This window comes from Nyctereutes procyonoides, unplaced genomic scaffold (assembly GCF_905146905.1).
Source record: "Nyctereutes procyonoides isolate TBG_1078 unplaced genomic scaffold, NYPRO_anot_genome, whole genome shotgun sequence".
Taxonomy (NCBI): Eukaryota; Metazoa; Chordata; class Mammalia; order Carnivora; family Canidae; genus Nyctereutes; species Nyctereutes procyonoides.
Window position 1 is genome coordinate 22,241,850 of NW_026575043.1, and position 17,072 is coordinate 22,258,921.

Sequence of the window (17,072 nt, forward strand, 5' to 3'; positions counted from 1 at the left end):
AAGTAGGTTCGGAAGATCAACATGTTTAACTCCTGCCCATCACTTTATGTGTGTGAGTGACGTTAAGTGGTCGGTACAGTTAGAAATCTGGTGTCTTGAAAAAGCACAGCTTCCTTGAAAAGACAAGACTAGACTATTGTGTGTCACCAAACCAATGTCCTTATCTCCTGGTTGAAAAGCGCTTCAATCCGTGGGTTGCAGATTGGTGGCTGATAGAGCCCAGGGATGCAGCTGTGGAGACGCAGAGGATGACAGAGCCTGAGGTCAGCATCAGTAGGAAAACACAGATTCCTGGGCTCGTCCCTGTTTGGAAGGAATGCTCGGCATCTCTGCAGGGCCGCCCTGTCCGGTCCGGGTCCCCTGGGACCCTGCGCAGGTTGGGCCCTGCACGCAGGGCGTTGGTGGTTCTGGGCTGCTCCTCCTCCCTGCAAACAGCCTTTTCCAGCTCGTCTCCTTGTCACTCAGGCCCCAGCGCTGTCCCTGCAGCCTGGTGCCCTGGTGCCAGGAGAGGGAGGAAGACCTGCCACCTCGCAGCCCTGGAGGATGAGGAGGATGGCTTTGCAACAGCTCTCAAAGGCAGGCCCGGGCCCTCGGTTCCTTGGCACCCAGAGAAACCCAGGACACTCTGTCCCACGGCACCTATGTGGCCCAGGTGAAAACTCCGAACACACTCGTTGGGACACACTCACTCAAGGCCACACAGAGGCCCCATGTAGGTGGCATTTTACTCCCCGTCAGCTTCCTGATGGGGCCACTCCACTGCCCAGAGGCCTAGTGTCCTTATTTTCTCTTTCTTGAAGCCGCTCGGTGCTGGAGAGCCAGGAGTAGAGCCGCCTTTGCAGTCGAGGGTGGCTGGAGGAAGAGCTTGGGAGGAAGACCACAGAGATCACACATGGTCGGCGGGAAATTTGCGGCTTGTCCCGTCCTTGGCAGGAAGGCAGGCGGCGGCGCCATCTGGGCAGCGAGGCACCCTGTCCTCCGCGGGCCGGGCCATCAAGCCTGCGCCCCACACTCAGCTCCCAGGGGGTTCTAGAGGGAGGCGGGGGAGGGCTGGCTTGATGCCACCTGCCTTAGGTCCTCTAAGAAAATCCGAACAATACTGTAAGTGCACAGCTGGAGGGGGACAAGAGAAGAGTTTTATAATTTTTTAAAAGGTCCCTCCCACCGGCCCCTACTTTCTATGCCCAAAGTGAAATTAAATATCCCCCCCCAATAAAATCCATTAAGTTTGGAAGAATTCCCATTTCCCAGCAGTTATGGAGGGTTCTAGAGTCCTCTGTCCACCTGTTTGAAAAGGCTGTGCCTCAAGGTCGGGGGACTGCAAACCGCATTTTAATGGGCCCAACTTAACCTCACAATTACTTGATTTGAAAAGAGACTTTATTACTTTCCCCCTTCTGAAAAATCCAGGGTTCAGATTGGTAGACTGTCCCCTTTTTAAAAAAGTAGGATTTTAATCCTACTTAAAGGGTTCTAGGCCTCTTTCCCAGGAGACACAAATGCACGTCTCAGTAACCACCAAGTACAGGAGGTGGTTGGTGTTAACTGTCACCCTACAGAGAGAGCCTAATTTCAAAGCAATTGCAGAAAAATAAAAAAAAAAAGGCCTGTATTTTCTTTACTTTGGCCTGTCATTGCCAAGGACACTAATTTTTAAAATCTAGAACACCCAAACACTGCATGTTCCAAATCTGTTGATCTTTGAAGATATTGACGGAGCACACACATATTTTTTGATAAGAATGAAGGAGAAATTGAGATAAAAATATTTTGTGGGATGCTTTTGGAGACAACATGGGGAATATAATGGGGAATTTAAAAAGCAGATTACAAAATTGCATATACAGTTTAACGATTCCAATGCATCTCAAGTACACTCATGCCTGGGATAAAATGAGTGAAAAAAAAATCAAAACAATAACTGTAGTCTTCTTTGAGTAGCACGATTATGACTGATTTGTTTCCTTTTTTATATTTTAAAAATTCTCTGTAATATGCATGTTAAATTTGTATTATAAAAAATAAAACCCAGGAAATGCCATGCTCATGTCACGTACAAGCTTTAGTGAAGGCAAATGATTCCAGGTTAAGCAATATTCCAGGACAGTTAGGTTAGGATTTCTTTTGTCCTTAATACCCATTGCTTCATTAATTTTCCTTGCCCTGTGAACTGACTTAATTCACACTCCAGCAGTGCCCCCCCGCTTCTCGCTGTTTGCATGGGGCAGCAGGTCCGTGGCAGACATGAGGTTATTCAAGCTCCATAAACCCACAAATGAGCATGCCCGATTTGTAACTGCACAGATGTTAGACACAGTCCATTAAAAGAAGGGAGACAATTCCATAGCAATTTAACCGAGGGAAGAATAAAGAAGGCGTAAAAAGCCATATGCTTCTCTAGAATAACAAAGAACATCTGTCTTTAAACTCACAAAGCTGGGCATGACATCTCTAGGAACCAAGCCCTTTGCCACCCTTTCTGGGACACACTTGTTTCTTGAAGCCAGACCCCCTCTTCCAGTGCTAGGCGAGGACTCCCTTTCTATGTCCACAGCTCTAGAAGAGATCTCTAGAATGGTCAGCCTGCCGGCTATTGGTGTCTGGTGGTGAGGTCACCCAGCCTTCTCGGGACAGTGCAGAGGTATGACTGGTGGTAGGGGACACAAAGACTCAAGTACACGCTTGAGGGCAGGTGTAGAGCCAAGAGGGTCCTAGGACAGCAGTTTGGATTTCTGAAATAAGAGACTGACTGAAAAACATGTGTTCAGCTGTTGCGTGGGCGAGAGCCGTCTGTAAGGGATGTAAGTCTTTCTGCTGCCATCCGTCACCTGTTCTCATTCTTCTTTATAGCTACACAGTTGACACTCACTGAGCTCTGATCTCTTACTCTGCATGAGAAATTTGCAGCTTATCACGTCATTAGCAGGAAGGAAGGGGGGGTGCCATTTCTGAGGTGTATCTTCACCTGCTGGTCCAGGAGGTGACTCCTTTTGGTAAAGGGTATCTTCTCTCTCCTTCTTCTCCATAAGGCTTCAGAGAAGAGACATAGTAAGTCTTGGCTACTGAGAGCACAGTTTCTTTCAAACTATGCCTTGAGACACATTAGTGGGTCAGGAAAATCATTTCATGGATTGGAACCAGCCTTTGAAAGGAAAAAGGAAGGAGGAGGAACGGAATGGAACAGGAATGACTTAAACTGGATTGAAAATATCAGAGTATATTGCATGCAGTGAGGGTGAATATGATTTCCTTGAAATTGTAGAAAACTTTAGTTTCAGTGTTATATATGCATCTACATATATCTGTGTGTGGTGTTTGCATATGTGCTTAGAAGGTGAGACATATTTAAGGATCGTGGCCAAATAAGTTTGGAAGACACTGATTTAGGTAGATGTTACTTATATAGGGTTGTAGTATAAGAAAAAATATATATATATTTGGTCTATGTCCCTGGAGCACAGAGCTCTTGAGACCCTTGGAATTTCCTGAGTGATAAGAGTATAATTTATTCATAACAAGTTCCTTAGACTTCACCTCATTTTATATTAATGAGGTGACTCCTGGTGGTGCTCCAGACAGCTTTGGGATGGAGGCGGGCAGCCAGAGGAACCAACCATATGATTAGAGGATTGAAACTTTCATCTTTACCCTCTGACTTTGGGGAGAGAAGGGCTACAGATTTTCAAACATGAATGGCCAGTGATTTCATGAATCATGCCTATGTAATGAAACATCCTGTAAACAATGGGGTTTGGGGGACTTCCAGGTGGGTGAACACACTGAGTCAAACTTCATGGCTTAAAATAACAATATCCAACAGCTATTTTATTACTGCTTATGATTCTGTGGATCTGTTGGGCTTACCTGGGTGGTTCGGCTGTGGATGCTATCTGTGGGGGCTGAAGTCATTTGGGGCCTCATCTGGGCTGGAACATCCAAGATGGGTCACTCACATGGCAGGCAGTTGGTGCTAGCTATAGACTGGAAGCTCAGTTTGGGACACCAACGGAAGCACCTCAACATGGCTTCTGCATGTGGATTGGCTTCTCAGCAGGATAGCTAGATCTTAGGATAGCGTATCTTGGAAGCAAGTATTGTGAGATGCAGGGAGAAGGTTCAAGGCCAGTTAAAACTCCATCTAAGGGAACAGCATTACTTCCCCTATATTTCACTAGTTAAAACAGGCACAGGGCCTTCAACCCACCCAAGGAAATAGGGAAAAAATCCTCAACTTTTGATGGGGATCCCATTGAAGAAGAGCATGTAAGATGAGAGATATTATTCTTACTGTCTTTGAATTGGAACCAGATTATTTATATCTAACTAGAGACCTTCCCAAAAGCTAGGTGAAGGCTAACAACTGAGGGGCAGCTCCCATCCCCTCCAGCTTCCTGAGGTGGAAGATCTAATGTAGGCACATTTGGCAGCTGGTGAATACTGGCATATTCCATCTTCTACTCCAACCCCCAAACCTCACCTCTGGGCTGTGGAAGATCTATACTGGGTGGTGGGGCGGCTAGCTGACAGCGCCAGTTCCTACCTTCCCCCCACACAGCTCCTGCTTGGTAAGGATGGTGGTGCAGCTGGTAAAGAGTGAGTTCCCTACCTCCTCACCTCCCTGACTCCTCATCCAAAGCACAGACATTCTTCCCAGGAAAACGCTGGAGCGAGCCATAAGACTGCCAAAGCTCTGATCCTGCCAAGGGGCTCTACTTTCACTGGATCAGACTGTGGAGCAATTTATGCCCCAAGTCATTAGTAAGAACAATGGAGCAATTAACCAGCAATTAGTGGAGGCTAATTGTATGGAGGTATGATATATATAGAAGCAGATGAGCCAGAAGCTTAATGAGGAGGTCATGGAAAGAGACAAAGAGAGTTCAGCTAAACCTGCAGTCTCCCCGGTGATCAGGAACTCTGTGTGTATGCCCGAGGCCGAGTCCTCCAAAGAGTAAGTAAAAGGAGACAGAAATTCTGAGCTACTGGCCCCCGGCTGAAAGAAGGGCAATGGATAAACTCCCTGAACAGTGAAAGCAGTCTCTAAACCATACCCAGATCGAGTACAAATCATTGATTCAGGGGGCTTCCCTACAAGCTCTGCACAGTCAGAGGCTCACTGATAACCTATGCTGACCCAGGGGGGACTGTAGGAAATCAGGCTTCAAGATAAAAATGAGGGGAAAAAGCTTGAGCAGATTGTCAGAGGCCGCACAGTAGAGGAAAAATAGATTTTGCTGAACTGGTCGAGCCAACTCACTAAATAAACAACAGCAGCAACAGTCCTTAGAAGGGAGAAAAAAAACCAGTATCCCTAGTTGCTACAATATATTATCTAAAATGTCCAGGTTTCAACAGAAAATATGAGGACATGCAAGGAAACAGGACCAAGCACAGGAGGAAAAGCAGGAAATAGAAACTACCTTTAAGGGGGCTAGATGTTGGACTTAGCAGACAAAAACGTGAAAGCAGCTATTTTCAATATGTTAAAACCTTTTGTGTTCAATTAATACTATCAAGAAAGTGCAAAGACAACCCACAGAATGGAAAATACACTTGCAAATCATATACCTGACATAGCACTTGGATTGTTGTAAGTAAAGAACTCCTAAGACTCAATAATAATAATAATTAATAATAATAATAATAAAACCCCCAAGTAATCCCATTAAAAATGGGCCAAGGATCTGAATAGAAAATTTTCCATGGAAAATATACAAGGGGCCAATAAGCATAGGAAACGATGTTCAACATCAAAAGCCATCCAGAAAATGCAAATCATAACCACTATAATGAGATACCACTTCACAGGTATGGCTTTAATAAAAAAAAGATGGATGATAATAAGTGTTGATGAGGATGTAGAGAATTTGAAACCCTCAGATATTATTGATGGGAACATAAAATGGTATGGCTGCTTTGGAAAGCAGCCTGGAAATTACTCAACAGTTTCTGCATATAGTCACTACAAAGATCCGCAATTTGCTCCTATTTATATACCAAAGAGAAGTGAAAACATTATGTCCACACAAAAACTTATACACAAATGTTCACAGTAATATTATTCATAAAGTCAGAAAATCCAAACAACCCAAATGTCCATCATCTACTAAATAAAGGAAATGTGGTATACCAATGCCCTGAAATATTATTTGGCCATAAAAGGGAATGAAGTACTGATACATGGAAAAATCTTGAAAATATTATGCTAAGTGACAGAAGGCGGAAACCAAAGACCACATGGCATATAACACCATTGATATCATGTGTCCAGAATAGGCAAATTAGTAGATGCTTAGGGCTGGGGAGATGGATGGTGAGTATGGAGTTTGTTTTTGAAATGATGAAAATATTCTAAAATCACATTATGGTAGTGTTTGTATAGCTCCATGGATATACTAACAACCACTGAAATCGAAATGAGTATATTTTATGGTATATAAAATGTGTCTCAATTAATATATCTATATTTGTTATATATGGCTCAGGATCTCTCATGAGATCAGTCATGGTTTTGGCCTGGGCTGCAGTCATCTGAATGCTTGACTGGGGCTGGAGGATCTGACTCCAAGTTGGATGCCTGCAGAAAGTTTTGGTTGGCTGCCAGCAGAAGGCTTCGGTTCTTTATTTCTTGCCAGGTGGCCCTGTCCCTACAGCTGCCTAAATGTCACAAAGGGATAGCTGGCTTCCCCCAAAGTGAGTTGTTCAAAAGAGCAAGGTAGAAGAAAGGTACAATGCCTCTTATAACCTTGTCTTAAATGTCACACACTGCCATTTTATCAAAATCCTATTGGTTATACCAGGGCATGAAACCAAGAAGAAAAAATCATTGAGGGCCCTCTTGGAGACTGGCTCCCACATGTGGGGTTAAATTCTTATTGCTTTCTTTGTGACTTCAGCTTCTCCAGTTCATTAGCCGTAACTAGTACTCAACACTGCCCTAATGAAACACACTCGGTATCCTGTGATCCCTGAGGCCTGAGAAGGGGCACTTCAAGTTTCTGCTGGAGATCCAAATAAACATACACACACACATGCTCACACCACACACACACATGCACATACCACACATGTACATACACACATGCTCACACCATGCAATGTGCATACATAGATACACATATCAACATAAATATAAATACATGTTACTTTTCAAAAAGTCTATATGTTTTTCAGCATGGAATTGTTTTGTCTTCATCTGTTTTTTTTCTTTTTCATCTTATTATCATTTATCATTATATTTACATGGAAAAAATATATATGAATCCCTAAGAAATGCCTTTGCTTGCTGCAACCCTTTGGTTAGGAATGTATAAACTCTGGTCCCTCATTCTGAGAAATAATGAAAAAAAAAAATGAAACCCTGACCCTGAGATCCCTGTGATGGCTCTCAAATCAATATATCTGCTTGGCATCTGCTTGTGTCAAGCTAGTTGACATTCTTTGCTGTTTAGCCATTAATACTTTCCTAAGTATCTCAATTAGGGTGTTTGAAGAAGATGGGAGATCTTGTGATAATCCCCAAGAGCTCATCCATACACAGGCTTTCTCCCATGTTTTATAAGGAAATGTTCAAGGTTGAGTGGTCTTCACACTCACCCCGCATAAAAGCATTTTTGCCCTCATTGCATAAGGATTGTCTTGTCTATCCCCCAAAGCAAGTCAAAATAAATCAAGTGCTTTCTAGCTGGCAAAGGGAAGAAACACAGTAGTGCCCAATTCTGCTCGCACTGGTGTTTAAATTTGAGGAAATTACTTAAACCTCTCTGTTCCTCATCTGTAAAATGGGAATTACAAAACCTGTCTCATAGGATCCTCATAAGAATTAAATTAGTTAAAATAGCTGAAGCTCTTAGAACAGTTTCTAGTACAATCGCATATACTACATGTTAGCTCTCAATACGAATAGTCTTCCACAAGGTTTTTCAAGCTGAAGAATAAGCAGTTGGCTAATAATAAATAGACCAATAACAGTGGGTGCTGAAATGCAGCACTTTTGTCAGAATACAGACTTCATCTTAGAGGTGGTTGCAATGACAGGTGTGTCCCCGGGTGTTAGCTTGGCGTCAGCAACAGAAGGGGGATAGGTTATGTCTTGTGTTCTGTGGAGTCATTAGTACCACTCAGGGAGGTGACAACTTTCCCCTAAATTCATTTGGATGGGAACCTCCAAAATAATGTGCCTGTCTACTTCAGTACTGAATTCCACGCAGAAGTATTTGGGCTAAATGATGTCTGTGCATATACACTTTTTGTATCCTGGAATAAATTTCATCTCCACTGAATTCAAGTAAACAGTCTTTGTGGCCTAGTCACTCTGGGGAGACAGGAATAGTAAAGCCTTGACCCCCAGGCTTAAGTTTACAAAGGAATACATGGAGATGAGGCGGGGAAAGCACAGCACAATACAGAATACATGACAAGTACAAAGTGATATGGGCCATAAAGGGAGAGGATTTACACCTGGGTGAAGACATGCCAGGGGGAAGACTGGGAAATCGGATGACCCAACAAAGGAGGGATTTCTTCCTTTGAGAAGAAGTCTTCTCTGGACAGGCAGAAGCAGAGCATCTTAAACATGCAGAGGAAGTAAGGGGCAAGAAGATGGGCAAGAAAATCTCAACCATTCCTCCATGGAGGGTCTGGAATGGTCGTCCTAGATTTTATGTAACCACCTCTACATTTGACCTTCTGCTAAATGTATTAAATGTAATAGTCGGCCCACCCCGGATGTCCGCCCCTCACTGACTCGGAGCAGAGGACATGGCGAACCAGGTTATCAAGTGCAAGGCTGCAGTTGCCTGGGAAGCAGGAAAGCCTCTCTCTATAGAAGAGGTAGAGGTGGCACCCCCAAAGGCTCATGAAGTTCGAATTAAGATTATTGCCACTGCAGTTTGCCACACCGATGCCTACACCCTGAGTGGGGCTGATCCTGAAGGAAGTTTTCCAGTGATCCTGGGACATGAAGGTGCTGGAATTGTGGAAAGTGTTGGCGAAGGAGTTACTAAGCTGAAAGCAGGTGACACTGTCATCCCACTTTACATCCCACAGTGTGGAGAATGCAAATTTTGTCTAAATCCTAAAACAAACCTTTGCCAGAAGATAAGAGTTACACAGGGGAAAGGATTAATGCCAGATGGTACTAGCAGATTTACTTGCAAAGGAAAGACAATTTTACATTATATGGGAACCAGCACATTTTCTGAATATACAGTTGTGGCTGATATCTCTGTTGCTAAAATTGATCCTTTAGCACCTTTGGATAAAGTCTGCCTTCTCGGTTGTGGCATTTCAACTGGTTATGGTGCTGCTCTGAACACTGCCAAGGTGGAGCCTGGCTCTACTTGTGCCGTCTTTGGCCTAGGAGGAGTTGGATTGGCGACTATCATGGGCTGTAAGGTGGCTGGTGCATCCCGGATCATTGGTGTGGACATCAATAAAGATAAATTCTCAAGGGCCAAGGAGTTTGGAGCCTCTGAATGTATTAACCCCCAGGACTTCAGTAAACCCATCCAGGAAGTGCTCATTGAAATGACTGACGGGGGAGTGGACTATTCCTTTGAGTGTATTGGTAACGTGAAAGTCATGAGAGCTGCGCTAGAGGCCTGCCACAAAGGCTGGGGTGTCAGCGTCATAGTTGGAGTAGCTGCTTCAGGTGAAGAAATCGCCACTCGTCCATTTCAGCTGGTAACAGGGCGCGTATGGAAAGGCACTGCCTTTGGAGGATGGAAGAGTGTGGAAAGTGTCCCAAAGTTGGTGTCTGAATATATGTCCAGAAAGATAAAAGTTGATGAATTTGTGACTCACAGTCTGTCTTTTGACCAAATTAATGAAGCCTTTGACCTGTTGCATGCAGGAAAGAGCATTCGAACTGTTGTAAAGCTTTAAATTCAACAGAGAAAACATGTCCATCCTTGTACTGAAGTCTTGTGGTCCACCTGGAACAGCCAGACAAGTAGGGAGATGCTTTTCTAAGTTCACAGTCTCTTAGACCTTTTCTACTACTACTTTTAGAGTAACCTTCTCTAGGGAATAATATTTTTTGTATAATTCATAAATCTCTAATCAAGGACAAGGCTAATACAGTCATAAATCTGTTTTCTGAACTCTCCTTCACATGAGTAATTGCCAACCCATTAAGGAATATTCTAACATAATAAAAGTAATTTCTGCGTAAAAAAAAAAAAAATAAATGTAATAGTCAAGAAAGCAAACTACGACTTGATGGAACAATGCCTTTTAACAGAAATTGAGTACCACCTGCCAAACTTTTGGTCCTGTGGTAGGGTAAAATGAAGAAAATTTTACACATTCAAGCTCTAAAAACAAATACTTCTCAAATATCCTTCATCATCAAGCAATGGGATGATGTACTTCATAAAAAGGAAGAAGTAAACCAAGAAAGAAGACAAGAAGACCCAAGATATGGGAAACATGGAATTTAACAAATAAGGCAGGTGGAGGGTATTTCCAGGATGAGGGTGAAGGGAGGTTCCAGAAGGTCAGCCATGGGCCACAGAGAGAAACCAACCCAGACTGGGATGCTCAGAAGACTGCAGAAGATCTCTTTCTCAAGAAGCTGAAATTATTAGAATGCTCAGTGCTTCCTAATATTGAGGGGACAGGAATATTCCTGGTTTCTGTTTTAGGCATGTAAAGAGCTTATAAGTATCCATCCCCTCTTAACAAACAAATAAAAAGTCAAACAAACTGAAAAATCAACAACTCCCATTAGAACCATATGACCCTGCTCTACGTTGTCTACAAGAGACCCACTTGAAATAAAGACACATGTAGATTGAGTAAATGGATGGAGAAAAAATATACCATATTAATCAAAAGAAAGCAGGAGTAGCTACACTAATTTCGGACAGAGCTGATCCCAAAGCAAGGAACATTATCAGGGAATAAAGAAGGTCATTATATAATGACAAAAGGTCAGTTCTTCAGGAAGACATAGCGATCCTTAACATGTATGCTCCTAACAAAAGAGCATCAAAAACAGGTGCGGCAAAAACCGGGAGAATTGCAAGGCTAGAGAATCCACTATCATAGTTGGAATTGTGCTTCCATAGCGTAGTGTTATCATGCTGACCTCACTGTCATAGCTGGAGACTTCTACAACCTCTGTCAGAAACGGACAGATACAAGAGGCAGAAATTCAGTAAGGATGTAGTTGAACTCAAGACTTCATCTCCCACAGAACTCAACACTGGGAAAAAAAAACAAATCATCCCACTTAAAAATGGGCAGACGACATGAACAGACATTTCTCCAAAAGAAGACATCCAGATGGCCAACAGAGGCATGAAAAGACTCCAACATCACTGATTATCAGGGAAATGCAAATCAAAACCACAACGAGATATTACCTCATACCTGTCAGAATGACTAAGATCAACAACACAAGACATGGCAGCTGTTGGTGAGGATGCGGAGAGCTGTTGGTGGGAATGCAAACTGGTGCAGCCATTGCGGAAAACAATTCGGAGCCTCCTAAAAAATTAAAAGTAGAATTACCGTATGACCCAATAATTGCTCTACTGGGAATTTATCTAAAGTGTATGAAAACACTAGTTCATACTAGTGTTCATACTAGTTCATACCACCCAACATAGCTGATCTAGGCAGTAAAATGCTGAGTGAAATAGGTCAGTTAGAGGATGAAAAGCATCATATGGTTTTACTTGGATGTGGAATTTAAAAAATAAATAAAACAAAGATAAAAGAGACAAACCAAAAAACAGACTCTTAACTATAGAGAACAGATAGATGGTTACCAGAGGGGACCGGGTGGCAGGGGAGGGTGACATAGGTGAAGGGGATTAAGAGTGCACTTACCACGATGAACACTGAGTAATGTTTGAGTCGCTGAATCACTATATTGCACACCTGAAACTAATATAACACCGTACCTTAACTGTACTGAAATTGAAAAAAAAAATTAGCAATTAACAAAAAAAGTCCACATCGCCCAGCCTTCCATGCAGCAAATTGTGGCCACGTATCCAAGTTGTGGCAAAAGGGATTGAAACCAAATTAGTATTTGTCGGTTTACAGGCATCCTTAGGAGACAGCCGTTTTATGCCTTTGGGACTTCTTTCCTCCCCTTACCTTCCTTCTGTCCCCGGGATGCAGATCTGGTGGCTGGGGTTGGAGCTTCCGTCTTGGCTCACGAGGTAACTGTGGGTATGGCGGTGGCCACGTGGATAAAGGAACAGATGGCAGCAGCCCGGTCTCTGGCTGATGCTGTGCAAGTTTACCTCTAGGCTTGCACAGGAAAACAGACAGGCTCGCTTAAGCCTCCGTCACTTGGGGAGTTTGGTCATGCATGGCAGAAATAAGTAAATCTAAGTAACACCAAACCGATGAAAAAATAGATGCAGGAGTTGGACTGCGGCCAGCATGTCAAGGTTTAAGCATCAGAAAAGGTGGCTGGTGTCAAGGTTAAAGCTGGATCAGAAAAGGTGGCTTTGACCTGCAACAAAAGATCCAGTACCTTCTAAGTCTAGGTCTTGAGTTAATATGTTCGAATTAGCTGTGTAGCCAGCCACAGGTTTCTGTGTGCGTATCCATCACCCGTGACCTTATTGGACCACATACTCCGATTCAGTAGGTATGGCGTGGGCCGCACGGCTCTGCTTTCTAGTAAGCTGCCAGGTGCTGACGCTTCTGCTCCAAGGACCACACTCTGGGTTCCATTTCACACCCCACTGCTGGTCCTCAGCCTGTCCTGGGCCTGGAATCTCAGCGAAGGATTTAGTAAGAGGTAGAGAGAAGGCAACCTCAGACATTTGCTCTCAAACCCGACTGCGCGGTTGAATGCTGCGGAGCTTCAAACATGCGCATGTCTGCCTCCCACTCAGATAGGGCTCTGGGTGTGACTGGGAACAGGAAGGTTTAAAAGCTTCCCTGATGATCCTAAGGGGGAGCCCAGACCGGAACCCGCCACCCTAGAGGGCGAACATTCTGGTGGAAGTTCTTACTTATGGGTTGAGGCAAGAACCCAGAGAAAAGAAGGGTCCCTCCTAACCTCCAAGCTGGGACTGGGGTAAGATGAGTGAGCCATCAGCATTGGGCGTTAAGGTAAATGGGGGGAGGGGTTGGAAACACCCCAAAATTCGTAATTAGGATAAATATTTTAGAGGTGCCTGGCAGTCAATTGAGCTTCCAACTCTTGATTTTGGCTCAGGTTGTCATCTCGGGGTCATGGGATGGGAGCCTCATGTTGGACTCCATACTGAGGATGGTGTCGGCTTGCGATTCTCTCTTGATCTCTCTCTCTTTCCCTCTGCCCCTCCCCTGTTCACTCTGTCTGTCTCAAAAAAAATTAAATTTTAAGGGAGATATTTTAACACATTTTTTAAAAATCCACATTAACACAAGGAAATCCACAATGAATAAAATACCAAAATTTTAAATAATGACGGGATCTTTAACCGCGCTGTGCGGAGCCACATGGGAGCTCGAGCAGAAGCACCGCAGTTATCCCGTCTCTAGGCCACACGCACCCACTCTTAACCCCTGGGGCTAAGCAGCCCAGCCAAGGACTGCTCAAGAGGGGCTGCTCCCCCAGTTTGTGAACCACCTGCCCCCCTCTCCCCTGGTCTTGGGAAAAGTTGTGGGCAGGTCAACCTTTGCCCTCACATGGTTCTGAAATGGGTCGAAGCAGTTCTTTAAAAAAGCTAACCAAGGCCGTAGGGGGACCAGCAGCAGGCATTTATGGAGTTCCAAAGGCCCCATGAATATTAACTTGTTTAGTCTTCACATGGATCTTAGGAGGTAAGTGCTATTGTCCCTATTTACAGGAGAGGAAACTGAGGCACAGAGGTTCAATGAATTTGTCCCAGGTCGCACAGTGAGCACAGAAGCTGAGTTGGGAAGGAAGCCCAGGCGGCCTGGCCCTAGTCCCTGCTCAGGACTGTCGGCTTTCCCACTGCCACCCGGGGCCCCGGGGCCCCCCAGCCCCATCCCGTCCATGGCCCGGGCGGGGGAGGCTTCCGGGAGAGCTCACAGGGCCCTAGGGCGAGTCCACGCGGTGCCCTCGAAGACACCTCGCCAGCCACCCGCCGAGCGACCCAACGCCCCAAAGCGGCCTCCGCGACAGAAGCAGCACACGGAGGGGCGCGTACTGTGAGCACCGTGCATCCTCGGGTCTTTATTACATTTTGGGGGATTAGGTTGGAAGTTACAGGGAAGCCAGGGGTGTGTCCTCGGTTGCCTGTCGCAGCCCTGGCGTGGCGGGGAGACAGCGGGGGCCTGGGCAGGTGCCACGCCAGGGCTGCAGGGTCTGGGCAGTGGCCTGGGCAGGGGCTGGGCAGTGGCCTGGGCAGGGGGCTGGGCAGGGGCTGGGCAGGAGGCTGGGCAGGGGCCTGGGCAGGGGCTGGGCAGGGAGCTGGGCAGGGGCCTGGGCAGGGGGCTGGGCAGGGGCTGGGCAGAGGCTGGGCAGGGAGCTGGGCAGGGGCTGGGCAGGGGCCTGGGCAGGGGCTGGGCAGGGAGCTGGGCAGGGGGCTGGGCAGGGAGCTGGGCAGGGGCTGGGCAGGGAGCTGGGCAGGGAGCTGGGCAGGGGGCTGGGCAGGGGGCTGGGCAGGGGCTGGGCAGGGGGCTGGGCAGGGGCCTGGGCAGGGAGCTGGGCAGGGGGCCGGGCAGGGGGCCGGGCAGGGGACCGGGCAGGGGACCGGGCAGGGGGCTGGGCAGGGGACCGGGCAGGGGCCTGGGCAGGGGACCGGGCAGAGGCTGGGCAGGGAGCTGGGCAGGGAGCTGGGCAGGGGGCTGGGCAGGGGGCCGGGCAGGGGCCTGGGCAGGGGGCTGGGCAGAGGCTGGGCAGGGAGCTGGGCAGGGGGCTGGGCAGGGGGCCGGGCAGGGGCCTGGGCAGGGGCTGGGCAGGGGCTGGGCAGGGGGCTGGGCAGGGGCCTGGGCAGGGGCTGGGCAGGGAGCTGGGCAGGGGGCTGGGCAGGGGGCTGGGCAGGGGCTGGGCAGGGGGCTGGGCAGGGGCCTGGGCAGGGGGCTGGGCAGGGGCTGGGCAGGGAGCCGGGCAGGGGGCCGGGCAGGGGGCCGGGCAGGGGGCCGGGCAGGGGACCGGGCAGGGGGCCGGGCAGGGGACCGGGCAGGGGCCTGGGCAGGGGGCCGGGCAGGGGGCTGGGCAGGGTCTGGGTAGGGGGCTGGGCAGGGAGCTGGGCAGGGGCCTGGGCAGGGGCTGGGCAGGGAGCTGGGCAGGTGCCGCGCCAGGGCCGCGGACCGGAGTGGGGTGGGGGGAGGGCGGGCAGGGGCAGGTGCAGCGCCGGGGCCCAGGCGGAGCCCGGGGCGTCACGGGGCGGCGCACCTGTCCCACTCCTTCTCGGGGTCGTAGGGCCGCCAGGCCGGCGGGGAAGATGTGCCTGTTCTTCTCGTACCAGCTGCGCAGCACCACCTTGCGCGCGGGCGCCTGGTCCCTCTCCGGGGCGCCGCGCGGCCGCCCGCCGTCGTGCAGGTCGAAGCGGAAGAGCGGGCGGCTCCTGCCGCTCCCCAGGGGCCGCGAGGTCGTAGAAGGCGCGGTGGTGCGGCAGGATCAGGTCCTCCTTGACGTACAGGAGCTGCTCGGCGCCCTCCCTGCGCAGCCCCTGCAGCGCCGCCTCGAGGAGCTGCTGCACGCGGCCGCCCTTGGGCAGGCGCACGGCGCGCCGGTGGCCCGGGCCGTCCCAGTGGCTGAACGGGACCTCCCGCTCCTGGCGCAGCCGCCCGCGCAGCCGGCCCTCCTCCTCGTCGCGGGCGCGGTCGGGCAGGAAGCTCGAGTCCACGTCGGGGTCCTTGCCCAGGGGCCGCGGGCCTCGCGCCCTGCTCCCGCGCGCGCCTCCTGCCGGGCCTTCAGGTCGCGCAGCGTCCCCGGCCCCACTGCGCCGTGCGCCTCCGCAGCGCCTCCATCTGCGCCCGCCGCCGCTCGCGCTCCCGGAGCAGGTGCAGGGCGCGGCCCGCCTCGCGCAGCGCGCCCTTGTGCTGGGCCGTGGCCTCCTGCTCCCGCCCGAGCCACCTGCGGCAGCAAAGGGCCACGGTGACGCCGGCGGCCGCTCGGAGCGGCGCGTTCTGGTGGGACGTGGAGACCTCGGCCGCGGGGGGCGGGGGGCGGGGGGCTCACCCCACCTGCGCCCTTGGCCTGCGGCCCGTGCCGCCAACACACTCACCTGTGCGGTTGCACCCGATTGAAACGTGCACACGCCGGACGCCGCGAGGCTGGCTGCGACGGCTGGGCCCGCAGAGGGGACTCCGCTGCCGGGGTGCCCTCCTCTGCCCGGGTGCCCCGCCAAGCCCCGGGGCACCCAAGGGCGCAGGCCTGCGAGGGGGGGTGTCGCGTTGGGGGGCGTGCAGCCCGGGACAGCAGAGTCTGGAGGCCGGGTGTGTGCGGGCCCTGGAGGGGCAGGCCCCTGTCGCCTCCATCGGGCTCGCTCTTCTGGGGGGTACGAGGCAGCGCCAGGACCAGGGTCAGACGGAGGCGACCTTTAGCTCTCTCCCGGAGGGTGGCACCGTGGACCCCTGCCAGTGAGGCGGGCCCAGCTGGCTACCGGCCCCTAGGAACACGCTCTGCGGGGGGTACTAGCGGGCTCCGCCTCCCCCCAGGCCCAGGCAGGCAGCCGAGTGGGCACCGCAGGGCAGAAGGCCGGGGAGACCCAAGCTCAAAGCTGCCTTCTCGGCGTTTCAGCCAAGCAGAGCGAGGCCTCTCCGGGGCCTATGGGACCCGACTGGAGCCCACCCTCCTCCCTGGGGGCCAGCCTCGGCCTGCCTGATGCACCGCAGCCCGGTCACCCTCTGGACCCTCACCCCTTAAACCCCAGACAGGGTCACATCCAGCCAGCCCCACCCTCTCAGACGCCTCCACTCGGGCCTCTAGACGGCAGCGCCGGGCCAGCAAGCTCTCCTAAATAGTCAGCCACCTCTGGGAGCCTTCCCTGTTGCCTCCCTGCCTCGCCCTGGAAGGCTGCTATTCCCCAAGACCATTGATTGCCCCCCACAGCTCCCTCTGACATCCTCATCATCCCGAAGTCTAAAAGTGAGAGGTCTTCGCAGTTTCACAAGCATTTCTTCTCCTCCTCCTCCTCCTCCTC

General features: G+C 49.8%; 1 protein-coding gene across 1 annotated transcript; it reads left to right on the forward strand.

Annotated features, from left to right (window-relative positions):
- Window positions 1-8,720: 8,720 nt before the first annotated feature.
- Window positions 8,721-10,175, forward strand: LOC129507961 (alcohol dehydrogenase class-3). The gene has a single exon (XM_055322807.1). The coding sequence runs from the start codon at window positions 8,761-8,763 to the stop codon at window positions 9,883-9,885; it is 1,125 nt and encodes a 374-aa protein (XP_055178782.1). The 5' UTR covers window positions 8,721-8,760; the 3' UTR covers window positions 9,886-10,175.
- The last annotated feature ends 6,897 nt before the right edge of the window (window positions 10,176-17,072 follow it).

Excerpts from the sequence above, each read along its gene's own strand:
- LOC129507961 (XM_055322807.1), top strand. The coding sequence starts at position 8,761 with ATGGCGAACCAGGTTATCAAGTGCAAGGCTGCAGTTGCCTGGGAAGCA.